A 15247-nucleotide genomic window follows, 5' to 3' on the forward strand; every position below is an offset into this window, starting at 1 on the left:
CAGTATTTTATATTTCTCCTCACAAACCGCAAATTAAGCAGAAGGGTGAAAGGGAAAAAAAAAAAGCATGTATGGATAAGCAAAGTGACCAAACCCAAGAGTGTAAAAGGATGATGTAAAAATCAAAACACAACAAAAACAAACACAAAAAAGGCTTTAGAGAGGAAATCACTGGGCAAATCCATATTTGACACATCAACATTTGTCATGAATGTTGAGGCTTCTTTCATACAACACATCATTTCTCAAGAATACTGGTTCAGATTTACTTATCAACTGGGTTACTCCACTTTTAAGCACACTTATCTTAAAGCTTGACCACTAAAGACCAACTTCCTTAGAGTCTGGACTTTCAGTTGTTCAGATCTCCAAAAATCCCAGAAACTGTTTTTTTAAAGTACATTATAAATTGGAAAACAGTTAATCCTAAAGACTTATGGTCTAAATTTCAGGGTTATCTTATCTCTGATGAGCAATGTAAAAACAAAGCTATGTAAAAACAACAACAGCAACCCCCACCACACACAAAGACAACCTAGCTTACCCTCAAATAGCTTGTGTGACAGACCCATAAGAAGAGTGAACCCTACTGCCATGTAGTTCTTTCAAAATGATAGGAAAGTAAATCAAAAAAATTTAGCTCATAGGCAAAAGACTTAGTCCCACAGATATGATGTGCTTAATAAACCAAATGAGTGGAGGGGGGCAAAATGGGGACTGAGAATGGCCTGGACAAGAAGTCTGGCCAGGATATAGCAAGAATTTGGCAAAAGTAACTATTACAATGCAATAATATGTCACACACAAAAGGATTCTACTGGTAGGAAGAAGATAATTCTTCTAGGTTCTCATTTCCTAGATTTATTTTACAAGGACTGCTTCATCTCAATTTAATAAAATTGCAAAAAAGAAGTGGTGCTGCATCTGTAGCAGCACCATCTAAGTAATATTTTAGCATTCATTGTGGATTTTATTTTTTTCCTTTAGCTTGGCAAAATAAAAATGAACTAAATAGATTTTTGTCTGTCACGTATGCTTAGTTTAATAGTGACTGAGGTGCAGACATGGAACAAATGATTACTTCAGAGAATATTTCAGAATTGTTTGAAAAAAGTTGGAGTTTGATTCTTTGAAAAAAATTGAGTAAAGTTTTCAGAAATTGTATGAGATCATATTTACACAATTGTTTGGCATCAAGCAGCACTAAGCAGTATTTTTATTCTTTGCTACAGTGGTCATCACAACTGTAGAAGAAAACTAGCATAACATCCACATATAACAACTACTATATAAACATAGTTGCGGAGACTGTATAAAAAATACCTAACCATTCATTTATTAAACATGATGGAAGCTAAATTCACAGCATGTTGCACCATTACATTACCTGATGGTCTTCATGTTTTAATAAACTAGACAGTGATTCCACGCAGATCTCTAATGAAGAATCCTGAGGCTCCATTTTGCCACAAAGTCTGGATACTACAGCCATAGCAGAATGCAAAGTATCTTTATGAACAAGGTGTCCACTGTCACGAATGAATGTCAGAACACAATTCAACCCTCCAGCTTCAAACACAGCTCCTGACTCACGGGTACAGATTAATTCTAACACCTATGACAAAATGAAATTTAATTATAATGAAATACACATGAAAAGTCAGTTATTTGCTTACATCCATCTACACCGTGGGTAAAGAGAACAAAACAGAAGAGCTGTCTTTCTCAACATTTAAAAGGCAACAATGCAGTTGCAGTTGTAGTAACTAATAGTTAGTTTTCCTTCTAAAATACAGAAGCAAATACAAGAACATCCTCAAGAGCACGCTTATGACAGGTATTCATGAGAAACAGCTAGATAATAATACTCAAAAGAAATGATAATTGTTAAGTCTTTGGATAACACACAACAGAGTTCAGAAACTTAAGAGTACTGCTATGTCAGTACTTCAGTGAAATACTTTTGGATAGACTGGAACAGCATAATTACGAAGGTGTAGGAAATGCATGCACAAAGTCTGAGGCAATAGTAATTAAGGACTTAGACTATGTTATTATATGGGCATGAGTTATGCACTATGGACAGTCCAAGAGATTTTGAGGGCCTCATCAGTTCTCATGAGGACTTCACAAGGCTGCAGAGGAGCTATGCCTAGTGTCACTGAAGAGACAGCAGACAATTCTTCCACTATGGGCAGAATGTAAAAGACTTCCAAAATAAGCTTTAATTTCTTATCTACATCCGGAGTAATTATCTCACCCCTTTTTGGCATAAAATTAGACTTCAACATTCTAGTCATATTTCTAGAGGACAAAAAGGAAAACTTTCCTCTAACATTTTCATTTTCTTTTTCTATTCATTTTTAAAAGAAATCTCAGCTTTGAAGAGCATCAGACTGACAGTAAACATGAGAAACATAGATGGCATGTACAATTTCAACATACTCAGGAAGCTGTTGCTTTGCATTTTTATAACATTTATAGATTTTTCAAAACCAGCACATTTTCCAGCTCCTTAAAACCAGAAGGTTCTTCAGGACACATACCTTCACACATTGCTCAGCCAAATCTCTGCTGGTTCTGTTGTTAAGTTCAACAACTACTAAACGATTACAAAGTGCCTTGATAGCTCCATCCACTCCCACAATCCTACGGGTGCATTCTGCTGATACATCCAGATAATAAGTTATGGCACGAGCTGTTACTTCTAATACATTGTCTGGAGCACTTTCATCGAGAAAAATTTTGCACAGTGCTGGTAAAAAAGTTCGTGGAGGGCATCTGTAGAAAAAAAAAAATTGTAAGTCATTACTAAGTTGTGCAAGTTCCTCTACATTAAGAGATTTCATATAGTTTCACATTAACAGATTAATGTGTCTGTCATTAACATTTGTTTACATGCAGGCATCTCATACACACTCCAAAATTCAAATTAGTAATCTAAAAAGAGGCTCTATTATGGGAGAAACCCATCAGAAAAAATATTTTTGAAGTTTTACAGTCATGCAGAGAAAAAGAACTTATCCCTTTGGGAAATCATTTTAGGAATTAATCTTACTTCACCATTCAGAATTTCTCAACAGAGCTTCAAGGTTCATAATGGTAAGCAGGAAATGCTACTTAACCATGAAATACATTCAATGCAAAGATTAAAGATCTTGGCTTTGCTGCAGAATTTCATTCTCCGAGAGGTACTTCTTCCTTTTGTTTTATACATTTTTACTTCCCTCTTTATACTATTTCAGTTTCTTTCCTACTTTTTTTCCCCCTCCCCTAACCACACTGAGAACATATTTAATTTATTTAGCTTGCTTCTATCATATTTTCTCTTCATGCCCATGCCTCAGTAGCCTCCAGCTCTCCTCTTTATTTTTAGCCTTATTCCCAAATGCAAGAAGGAAGGTCGAGAATGTTCTTGTAACTTCCTAACAAGAAAGGTAAGCTGTAACAGTCCTTCTTCCATCCCTTTGACAAAATAGGGGACAAACCAAACTGGATGGTCATAATGACCCTCTTCACAATTGCGGCAGCTGTGGTTAAGACAGATCAAAAGTTCTCAGGCATGGAGCTATACCTTAACCCAGTTTCTTCAAATAGCGGACAACCACTTAGCAACAAGTAACTTAGTACACTGCAGTGGTAGAAAACTTCAGAGAAAGGTGTGTGTGTCTGGGGAAAAATTTAAGCAAAGAGGACACATGCTGTGTCAGTAGTCAAAAATAACTGGGTACCTCAACCCTAGATGTTAGAGAAGATCAGAATTACAACTACAAAAGGGATATTGTAACTTTTCCTTAAAGTAAGGCTTTGCTCTGCAAAAGAAGGCCTAACAACTTTCCTAAATCCAAAGAGAGCAAAAACAATAGACTTTTTGGTCTGGAAGACAAGTCAAATACTCTTTGATTAATCATTTCTGCAGACTAATCCAGAGGTTATTCAGTATTCTATTTGATATGTAAAGTGACTCAGGTACAAACGCACCAAATCCTCAGAGAGCAAAATGCTAATTTCCTTGAAGATCTGGCCATACTCTATGAAGTAATCAAATCATACTGCTCAACAAATAAACACATTGCCCAATGATCCTTAATGATATAAATAAATGGCACTTTGATAAGGTTAAATCTCATATTTAATACTTCTATTATCCTATTAAGCCTATAATTGCTGTTGTTCTAAAACATTCACTACTTAATTCCACATCTTCCTTAAGAAGAGTTTGCATGGTAATTCCACATTTTTAAGACACTATCCATTTGGGAAGTCTGAGAATTTGTACTCATTGTTAGACTACTACCACACAATGACACATGAAAAGAAGCATCTCAATACACTTAATTTAGATTCGATAGCATTACATGTTTCAGTGTTTTGGTGTTGGTCTTTTACACTTTACATTTTATGTAATAATGCAAATACATCACTAAAACATAGCTATGAACTGCAGTGTTCTTCAAACATTATATTGCAAGATAAAATTTACCAAGACACACCTTAAAATAAGCAGTTATTTTCTATGATTCAACAGTTTATAAAAAACAATATTTGAAACAATAATCTTGACTACACAGTTCTCCAAATCATTTCAGACTACAGTTATCCAGTGTAGACTAATATTTGGGGATCTTCTCCCGAAACATGTCAAATACTGCAATCTTACTAAAACCACAACTAGTAAGCGGTTATTATCTCTAATTACTCACCGCAGCATAAATGCAACTTGAATATATTTTTTGAAAACAGAAATTTAAAAATTCAGAAGAAAAAAAAAATTCCTCAAACACCAAAACAGCTATCACAGGGAAATGATTACTCAGCAGATAGAGCAAGCATACAGAGAAAGTTACTAAGAGCTATCATTTATACTGAAAACTTTGCCAGTATAGAAATGCCGGTGCACCGTATCAGCAATTCTCTTTTAAGAGCACAGCTCACTGACAAAAATTTCTATACTGGCAAAAAAATCTAAACTTCTGTACACTACAATTTGGAGATACTTTTGCACTAAAATGGTAGACTGAACCAGGGCAGTAAGTTATTCTTAAACCCTTCACTCAAATTTTTAAAACACATGATTTTTAAGTACTTTGAGTTCATAGATTGCAAATTTTTAACACTATTTGAACATTGTTAAACTTCAAAGCTGAACAAGTTTTCTTCAAAAGCATGTAAAGCTCATAAAATGTATTGCAGTTTATATGAATTTAGAAGTTAGAGGTATAAACTGCATTTTACTCAGACATTATTAATAGTAACATGACAAAACCAAACCCAAATTTTTGTCTTAAATCAGAAGACAACAAAAGAGCATTTCTTTTTACTATCTTAGCATGGAATCTCTAGAGTTACATCATCTTTTGCTTTACTCAGAGCAACAATATTCAAAGCAAGAGGAAGATGTACTCTGACAAACTACACGCTAAGTGCCGCTAGTCTTACTGAAAGTTGCAAGAGGGCTTATCCTACTTTAAATGTGGTTCTGTAATAAAGACACCTGTTGCAACAATATTTGGTCCGGGCATTGGTAGATTAAGTAGAATAAAGAGGAACAGCTAAAGAGACAGCAAATTTACTGCACCACCAGATAAACCAGGTGGACTGCTACAGTTCTAAATAGAGGGATTAACACAACTGTGAAACACTACTCCATACAGAGGAAATAACCAAACACGCTTCAATGAAAAATAAATAATACAAGTAAATAAAAAAGATGAAGCACACTTCAATATTATGAAGTAAACTACTGCGGTATTTACTTCATGAGGAGAACTATGTTCAAGCATTCCAGTAGACAAAGAACGGTTAGCTACTCTGTGATGTTTGAAGAGGCGCACAGATTTACAGAGACACATGCATCCTACACAAACAAGTTCAGATGCCTTTTGCCTAACAAAGTCTTTTCAGGCCACAGCAGACACTGAAGCTCCTGACAGCTAGGGAGCAGAGAGTACCAGTTCTGCCATTCACACAGAACCCAGTTATTATGAGTCTGTAATATCAGTGAAGAAGGGCATACTAAAACATCCCCAGTCCTCTACCTACACTCTTCTCAAACAGGTGGGTAGAATAATTCCATTATAAAATTGTAGAGATGTCATATTTTGAAGAACTTCAGTCATTATGCTGTAGGAAACTTATGTGGATAACTGTCTGTCTGTTACAAACAGACAGATAGACAGGTCAGCTTTATAGAGATCGCCCTCTAAATCCCCAAATCTGCACTAAGCTATTACACAGGCTACCCATGGTTGCTCTACATATCCCCGGGACAGGAATATGCATGTGTGAGAAGTGCAAGAGAAAGGACTGGAAGGAGGAGAAGGGAACCCCACCCAGCACATGACCAGAGGTGGAAGGCAACATTGTCACAGACATACAGCACCTTTACAAAGTGCATATGACCTTTCTCCCCTCCATTCTGTCACAGTACCATAGTGTATTTCTGCGCACTGGCACTTGATCCCTAAGAAACAGGGAAAACTTTGCCCTTATTCAGTGGATGGCATCTGAGCCTCAAAATTGTGCAAATAGGCTTTCCAGGTAGTATCAGAGTTTTCACTCGATCCAACCCTGAACAAAGGTACCCTGTTACTAAAACGTAAGCAAAGGCAGCACAGGGAAGAGAAATCCATTGCACACCTGAAGCAACTCTAGCTACCAGGTACTGAGAAAAGATTTTTTTTCTGAGTATCAGCTTCTTTTTCCATGTACCCTCTCTGTTTTTCTGTACCCCCTACGACCATTGAGTAAGTACACTCAACACTAGTAGGAACCAAACAGCAAGTCAGACATGTTGGGTTATGTATGTGTCACTATGCAGCCTAAAGCCCAAGACAAATACCTACTCATGCTCTTAGGCAGGCTGAGGTAGATTCCTGGGACCTAATACTGTCTCAAATATTTGCTGTAGAAGATTAGGCCCCATCAATCATGTAGAGCCTAATGGTCTTCCAATTAAGACTATGCTCAGAGCTAACATGTACTTTGAGACAGTGAAATAAAGCATTTCAGGAGTATCTGTACCACATGGGACACAAATTGCATTCACCTTCACTTACTAAGAAAGCTGTGTACATGAGAAAAACAAGAAGACTGCTGAAAATGCTTGGAAGAGCAGATAGTCCAAGGGCAGAACTACCATACTAAATGAACTGATGTGAAAGGGCAGCAAATAACATTCATCTTTTAATACACCTCCATCTACTGATATGATGATCCTTTTGCTTTCTAAGAGAAAAGAACACAATAAACCTTTCATCATTGAGGCCTAAACTGCTATTGAGGAGAAAAGCAATGTGCATCATTTCTAAACTCAAAGCCTCCCAGTATCAAAACTATTTTCATCATGTTATTTTGATCTACATTATATATTAACTAAAAGTAGTAACATATTTCAGAAAAAAGAAATCAGATAGCAAAAAAACCCTGTTACTGAAAACTCAGTGTTGAATGATTACTCAGTTCACAGCAAACTATTTGCAACAGAACAAACAGGAAGATGGCCATGACTTTGTTTCAATATAAATGTTTTTTGTTTTGTGTAAATAGTTTTTATTCTTTCAGATTAGAAAATAATATAGATGGCTCCAAAGTTTAGAATTCTATTTATGTATTTTTTCCTACTGAATATGAAAGTGAAAGAAATTTTTTTTCTTTTTAGATATTCTAAGAAGCTATATTAATACCACATTGGGAACATCCTGAAGTCCTTTCAAGAAGGGTGATTAGAAACAAGCACCAACTTCAGTGTGCTAATGAGATTATGCTGTGACCAACACCACTGCTCTTACTAGTTAAAGTGTCTCAGGTCTGGATGTCCGCACAGCCTAATTCCTGTACTCTAGGGATAAGAGCTTTTGCTGCTTATTATCTTGCAAGTCTTCCATCATCCTGTTTCAAAGACCTTACTGGAAGACTGGCTGGTAAATAGAGTAAGTTCTGAAATAAGTACTATTCAGTATCAATGTTTACCTTTCATATCCTAATCCATTAGGATTGTGGAAATTGTTGTTTAGCAGAGCATTCTCTGCTCCATGTATTGGTGTTAAGCAAAGAACTAAACCATTTCAAAAAGTGCTAATTCTCTATCATTTATTATCTATGAAATTTTTTATGCTTTCAGTATTAAAATGAGTAATTTAGGCAGTAAAGACCATGATATACAACTTTTTTAATACATATTCTCCCCCTGCGGAAAATTTAATTGACCTGAAAATATTTTCTAAACATTAATATTGATAAATTGTCAAGAAAGGCTAGGGAAATTCATCAATATAACTACATTACTCTAGCATTTATAGCACTCTATCAGCAAAACTCTCTATACTGGCACACTTACTTCTGACAGTTGGTTTTCAGTTTTTTGGTTTTTTTTTTGAATAGGAGCGTCCATAGGGATGCAAGTCTCATAGAGCTATAGCAGTAAATTCCTGCCATTGCCAAGCCAAACTCAAATGAAGACTCATTGTCTCAAATGACTCAAATGAAATGACTCGCCTGATTTTGCAGCGTGCCAGTGCAAAAAGATACCAAGGAAGTAAAAATCAGCACTGTAAATTCATTTATCTAATTACAATTTATCTTTTAAACACGCTCAAAAGCCTTAGCTAAAACACAAACTACTGTGGTACTTTAAAGACACTGTTGATAAAAAAATTAAAAAAATAAACAAAACAAAAACAACCCACCAACTGCATCTCCAAAATAGTTAACACAATTTCTTCTAGCACTAGACTGTATTACTCGATTCCAGAGTAACTGCTGGCTGCAGTGGACACAGAGCCCCTGTCACGTGACAAAAACCTTTGGCTTCAGAGTCCTGGTTCAAGACATGTGACTAGCAGCAGAAAACCAAGTTGAGCTGCCTGCCAGCACTTGTGCTAGCTATTCAATGCCTACCATCTGCAGAGACCAGTTAGAAGTGTGAAGGCTTAAATATCCACCACTGTAATTTTTCCTGGGTAACCAGTTCTTATGAAACAGTTCCTAACCAACTAACTCATTATAAAACAGCTGACAGAATAACAGAATTTAGGTCTTGTCCATGAGGACTGCACATACTGAGACTATATTTATGAGTTGTTGACTATGGCATCTGTCCCCCAAGTTAAAAAACTTAAGAACAGCTAATCTGTTCAAGACACCTATCAATATATTTTAGATATTCTATGATATGGTCATATTCAGTAGCCAGAGACTGGACTTGATGACTCAGACCATCCACTCTGGGTTATGATCCTAAGCACCTAAGTCGCTGAATAGACACTCACATACATTTAGCATTTTCAAAGATTAAAACTGCCAATATTTTTCCCCCTCTTCTGCAGAGTTCTTCAGCAGAAGAGATACATACCTTTCTGCATCAGTTTGCAGCACGACTGCTATCTCTGCATGTGCTGGTTGCTGACAGACCAACTAACTGTTAAGACTTTTCTTCGGGCCTATGCTTCAGTAAGCTTTGAAAACTGGATAGTGTTCCAGCGTGCAATAGGTATTCCTCCATCACTCTTATCCTCACAGGCTTTTACATGTCTCAAGAAACAGGTCTGTATCCTGTCATACTTGGTTTGCTACAGATAGCTATTAAACAAGTAATACTAAAGGCAGCCTTTTTAAATCTCTCAAAATACCAAATAATATTTAGCAGGCTTTTGTAGTTTTCATAGTAAAACATAGTATCATTTCAGATAAAACAAAGTCTTTGAACAGTCAGGGCCTCTTAAAATGAAGAATAAAAGATGCTGTTTTTATAATATTAAATGTTTGATATTTAGACAATTAGACAAAAAACAGACATTACAGACATTGCATAATGTGTCATGCAACTTTAAAGTTTCAAAGAACATTGTCTGTGAAAATGATTTTTTTTAAGCAAAGGTAGTTCTAACATTTTTGTTTAATGAGTGTTCTTTGTTTCTGTAGATTTTTCTACAGGAGGAAATTTCAGATCTTAGACTTTGCCTCATTCTTTCTTTTTTTTATGGTTTTGTTTCCACGTATGAACCAAAAAAACTCAAAGTAATCAGGATTATCCATAAGAGAACTACTTGCACACCTGCACTGCCAGTATGTGTTCTTCTGTGCACATTTCCAGAACATTGGCTAGGTCATTTCAAGTAACTGGCAGGAATGAATCCTGGATGACCCCGCTCCAAAGCGATTAGTTGTATTTCTGCTTTCTCACAGTATTACCTGCTTAGTATTTACTCTATAAAAAGTGCACCGCTATATGCTATTCATTTTACACAAACATTATTTTAGCATTCATCTGCAACATGTTTTTCAACATTAAAAATAAAACATTTCCATAACATTCGTAACAGTCCATAAGTTTAAGGTGTCTCCAAATCATTGTTTGCAAATGCGTATTTTTACATGTTGCCTTTAAGTAATCAACAGACAAACAAAAAAGAAAGCTATTTATCACATATAGTCTTCCATTCCCTTAGCTAGCTATTTATTTTGTAAATTTTTGTTTTTCCAAACGTAATGATACATATGGTAGCCATAGCAAGTTGTATGTTTTTCTCTGAATACGTTATGGTGCGATAGGGCCAGTTGATATTTAAAAAGGTAAGCCATATAAAACTCAAATCTCTTAAGAGTTTGGAAAGTAACACACATTTTAACTCTGAAACTTTCTCAGATGACAATAATTCCACTGAAATTGTGTTCAGAGATTTCGCATGCCATCTTGCATAACTTCTTTCTATAAATTGGCAAGTGTTAGGTAGTAGAAGTAGAGATTTACTGCTGAAGTAAAACTTGGTTCCTTTATTTTTAAAACACGTGAAAGCAAACAAGACTTACCAAATGTGTGATAATACTTAAATCTATGCATTTGAATTTACACTTCTCCAAAGGACAAAAAGCTCTTCCTGTCTGAATAAGTTTATATCTCTTACCTACTTACACATGGTACTTTTTTTTTTTTAATAATGCTATTACAGAATAAGTAAAGCCCAGAAAACTTCTACATATTTATGAGACTTAACAGATGCCATATCATATTTTAAAGGCACAAAGAAAATGCAATTTAAAATTAAGTGCAAATTAAGGGCTTTTTACCACAATGTAATAATTAATAATTTGTTAAAATACTTAACTTTGACAACTATAAACAGCATTTTTAAAACTAAGTTTCTGGTCTTTAATAGAAGTACCATATTTCAAAATGAGTGTTGTCATTGCATCAAAACTTTAAAAGTACTCTCCTCACAATTCATTTTTCCTACTGCCAAAAGCTTGCATCAACTCCAAATAAGAACCTCTACTCTAACTGCAGTCACAGCTCAGGCCAATAAAACAAAGCTATGGAGTTAACCACATCCTGCATCTATTCCAGTAGAAATTCCATATTAATAGAAATTAAAAGAACATAATTTAGAACTCTAATTTGACATTTAGAAGCACTTCCAAACAGCCTACCAATTAAATAAAATAAAGCAGGACAGGTCCACTACAACATCACTCAAGCACCCCATATTCTCTAATGCTTTTCTTATAACTCTATGCAGGTAGCCAAGAACATACAAGTTTCCCCACAAACTTGGTACATCATTTTGGCCTCTGACTGCAGCTGGGGGGGGGGGGGGGGGGGTGGAAGGAAGCAAAAAATTTCAACAGCAAATACTCTGTAGGGCAAGTATCAACTAGGCAATGTATTTCTACCCTTACCACTTTCTTCCTAGAATTAACGGCAGAACTTTCCATAGAAAAATGAGTGGGAGCATGGAGACGCTAACTTTCAAAGAGGCAAGACGCTGTCAGGCACATCTTGCCTCTGTGGGAAACAGTAGTTCTTACAAGTTCCAGTCTTGACAAGTGCAAGGAGCAGAAGCTGCTGTCTCTCCAAATACCAAGCACCCAGATCATCACCTTTCTGCCTACCATTAAAAACTCACCTCTCTGCCATTTTTAGCACTGGTATGACAAATAGCTGAACCGCCTTCCAAGAGTCCTCTGTTAGGAGGGAATACATTGCATATACTCAGCTACACATTCAATAAACATTATCTGCATAAAATGAAGCAAACGAAATAAAGCAGGCAAGAAGAAACAGCTTCTGTAGAATAGGCAAATTCTAAAGAAATTATAGTTAACTTTCCTAATAAATTTAAAAAGGATGTGTTGAGTCTCCATTTGCATTTTTCAGTATCTTACAAAAGATATGCCATGCCTCAGGGTAATCCATTCCACATCTGTTCCCCTTTCCCCAGAATTTTGTAAATATTTTGCTGAAATTTGGTCCATCACAGCTGGATAAGTTAAAGAACTTGAAATAACAGGTTTTCTGCCTATGTTTTGCACCAGGTGCAGCCTGCAATCTGCAAACAGATAATAGTTCAAGTACACATTAAATTTGTTAACATTTCAAAATGAAATAAGCAATTAAAACATAAGGCATGATTTTGTAAGTGTGCCTAAAGACCCATGTCTCCCCACTGACTTCTGGAATTCCAGGTGCTCAAAAAGAGAACTGATTAATCTAAAAGTGTATTCAAATTATTTAAATACAAAATAGTATAATCATCACAAAAAACAAGTCTTTCCCTACTTTATATTATTATAACAAATATGCAAAACGTTGCTGTATTTATACAAAACTCAAAACCAAAGCACACTAAACCTGAAGTATTACCACTAATATGAATTATTTCAATGAGAATCAAAATGATACAAGGAAAAAAAAACAAAAACAAAAAACAAACAAAAAAACCACCTCACATTAACATAGACAACTAAATTTCTAGTTAGAGCTAACCTGGCTGGTTTTCTCTCCCATGAAGCAGAAGATTTGCCTATTAAACGCTCTTCAAGTAGACTAGTGGAAGATATCAACTCATCGGCAGAATCTAGTTTCCATTAGTATAACTGGATTCAGAAGACAACATTCACCTGCAGTCCTACAGAAGAAAGTTTCCATTTCCCCATTACCAATCTTCTAAACACTTACGTGAGGTACGCTTCATAGCTAGCCTCCTTAGAACAGGCTGATAAAACAATTTGAATAGCACAGTCATTTAGGAAAGAAAGCACTATCTGAAATCTCTGTAACACATTTTATTGGTCTTATCCAATCTATTAGGAGATGGAATCTTTCAAACAGTTATTAACTTCCTGGTTTAAAATTTTACACCCATCTTTTGTGTGATATTTGCAAAAACAGATTTCAGTTTTACCAAAAAAACCACAGAACCAAACAAAAAAGTACTTAAAGATGACACTACTGATACTTTAATGTTTTGGAAACATCTAATTAAATTTTGAAAGTCTAACTGGCAGCAGTAAGGCAAATGTACTACTGTTAAAAAAAAAAAAAAAAGATGAAGCCAACACAGGAATATATTTCTAGACAACTTGAAAACTGAAGAGTTAGGAGGGGAAAGAAGATCAAGAGGTGACTAGATCCTTGTATGCAAGTATATTCATAGCAACAGTGGTATTGCCTTTTAATTCAACAGGAAAGGTACTCTCATTGACTGCTCATTACAGAATGCAGAAATCGGACAAATTCAAATAGGAAAGGACACGCAAATTTCAATAGCAAAGTCCAACAAGCAATATATTAAATAGCAAAATAAGGGGTGAATTCTTCTATTTGATACCTTCAAAATGATTTAGGATGCCCTTCTGGAAGTGTTAATCAGCTACAAGTTATGCTTCTGTCAAACAAATTACTCAGTTTAGCATTAACCAGGCAAACCATAGGGGCCTCTGACAGAACAGAGGATGTCAATTTAGATGATCTAATCTTCCTTTCTGGCCTTCGCGACCTTGAAGATTCTCAAAATTACTAGACAAGGCTAATTAATCTCCACAATACCCATGACAATGAGGCCATAATTCCCATTATTACAAAGAAGAACAGGAAAGAGGTTAGCTAATTCAAATTCTTACCACTGGGGGGTGGGGGGGACACGATGACGACGACTTAGAAATCAAAAATAGCTCTAGATGTTAAGCTATAACATGACACCTCCCTAAAAACTACAGCACCTACCCCTATCATCTTTGTACCTTCCACCTCAGAAAAGCACTCTATAGAGTGCTGAAGATCCCACTATATTCAAGTCCACCTGCAGAGCGAATAATTCCAGTGGCATTTTGTGGCTGTCACATCATTTGCCTTCTTTAGAAGGCAAAAAAAGTTAATGAGAACCACATGATTCTTGCCATTTTAAAGCACACAAAATATCAATTATTTACACATATGGCTGCATTGGACCCAACCAATAATCCACTAAGAACATGTTTTGCATGGTTTAAAATAATGAAAACTAGTCTATTATTGTCAGCAGTGTTTATCTTAATTTCATCATGCTCGTGTTCTAGCACAAACCCCTAAGAGTGGCCTTAAATTAATTTTTGCAAACTAACAAAATGGATAAATCTGTAGGAGACATGACATTTTTAAAAAGTCCACCTTAATACAGCTAGAGCTGCCCTTTAAGCCTGTTAGTTTTATCAAGATTGCATAGACGTGTTAAAGGACGCTTTACCATAGTTTTAAAAACATTTTTGTAATTCAGACAAACACAAACTTTTAAGATAGCCCTGAAAAACACCACTTCAGATACCTTTCCTTACCTCTACAGGAAAAAAAGTGTTTTTCTATCTGTATCTAATTCTGATCTACTGGAGTTAGACAATTATTTACTAAACAAAAATAGCACACTCAGAATACTGAGTTGATCTCTCATTTTGGAATTTTCTCTTCACTATGAAATACTAAGTGGAAAATGCAACTTTTTGTTGTTTTAACCAACTCAAAATGAAATCCTCATAAATACAGGTGTCTGCAGTTTTAACTAAACAAGCTGAACTGTTCACGTATTATTTTACTACAGTCAGAATAGTTGGGGTTGGGAGGGACTGCTCAAGCAGGATCACCTAGAGCAGGTTGCTCAGAGCCATGCCCAGTCGGCTTTTGAGTATCTTCAAGGATGGAGTCTCCACAACCCCTCTGGACAACCTGTTCAACGCTCAGGCACCCTCACAGTAAAAAAGCACTTTCATGTGTTTAAGTGGAATGATCTCGCTAATTCGCATTAAAATGGTCATTGGTTCATTAGGATTTCATCTTACACTTGTTATTACATGTTAGCAAATGTAAGGTAGAGATGTGCTTTTTCTCTAGTAAATATATACTTCGGAAAATAACAAGGCTTAACAGTTCGAGAGTTTAAAACACACACACAAAAAGCTAATCTGACAGGGTTTCCATTTTATATATTAGACCCCTAAA

General features: G+C 35.7%; 1 protein-coding gene across 6 annotated transcripts in view; it reads right to left on the reverse strand.

The window, feature by feature from the left end:
- HECTD1 (HECT domain E3 ubiquitin protein ligase 1) overlaps window positions 1–15247 on the reverse strand; it is a 67700-nt gene that overhangs the window by 45548 nt on the left and 6905 nt on the right. For 5 of the 6 annotated variants that reach the window (XM_067296683.1, XM_067296680.1, XM_067296682.1 and 2 more), the window contains exons 3-4: window positions 2547–2781; window positions 1388–1615 (exon numbers count right to left, since the gene is read on the reverse strand). In XM_067296683.1, coding sequence (XP_067152784.1) covers window positions 1388–1615; window positions 2547–2781 — 463 coding nt within the window. Of the gene's footprint in view, window positions 1–1387; window positions 1616–2546; window positions 2782–11903; window positions 11930–15247 lie in introns of those variants that run through there. The other variant, XM_067296681.1, reaches the window with a different exon arrangement.

This window comes from Apteryx mantelli, chromosome 4 (genome assembly GCF_036417845.1).
Source record: "Apteryx mantelli isolate bAptMan1 chromosome 4, bAptMan1.hap1, whole genome shotgun sequence".
In the NCBI taxonomy this organism is placed as follows: domain Eukaryota; kingdom Metazoa; phylum Chordata; class Aves; order Apterygiformes; family Apterygidae; genus Apteryx; species Apteryx mantelli.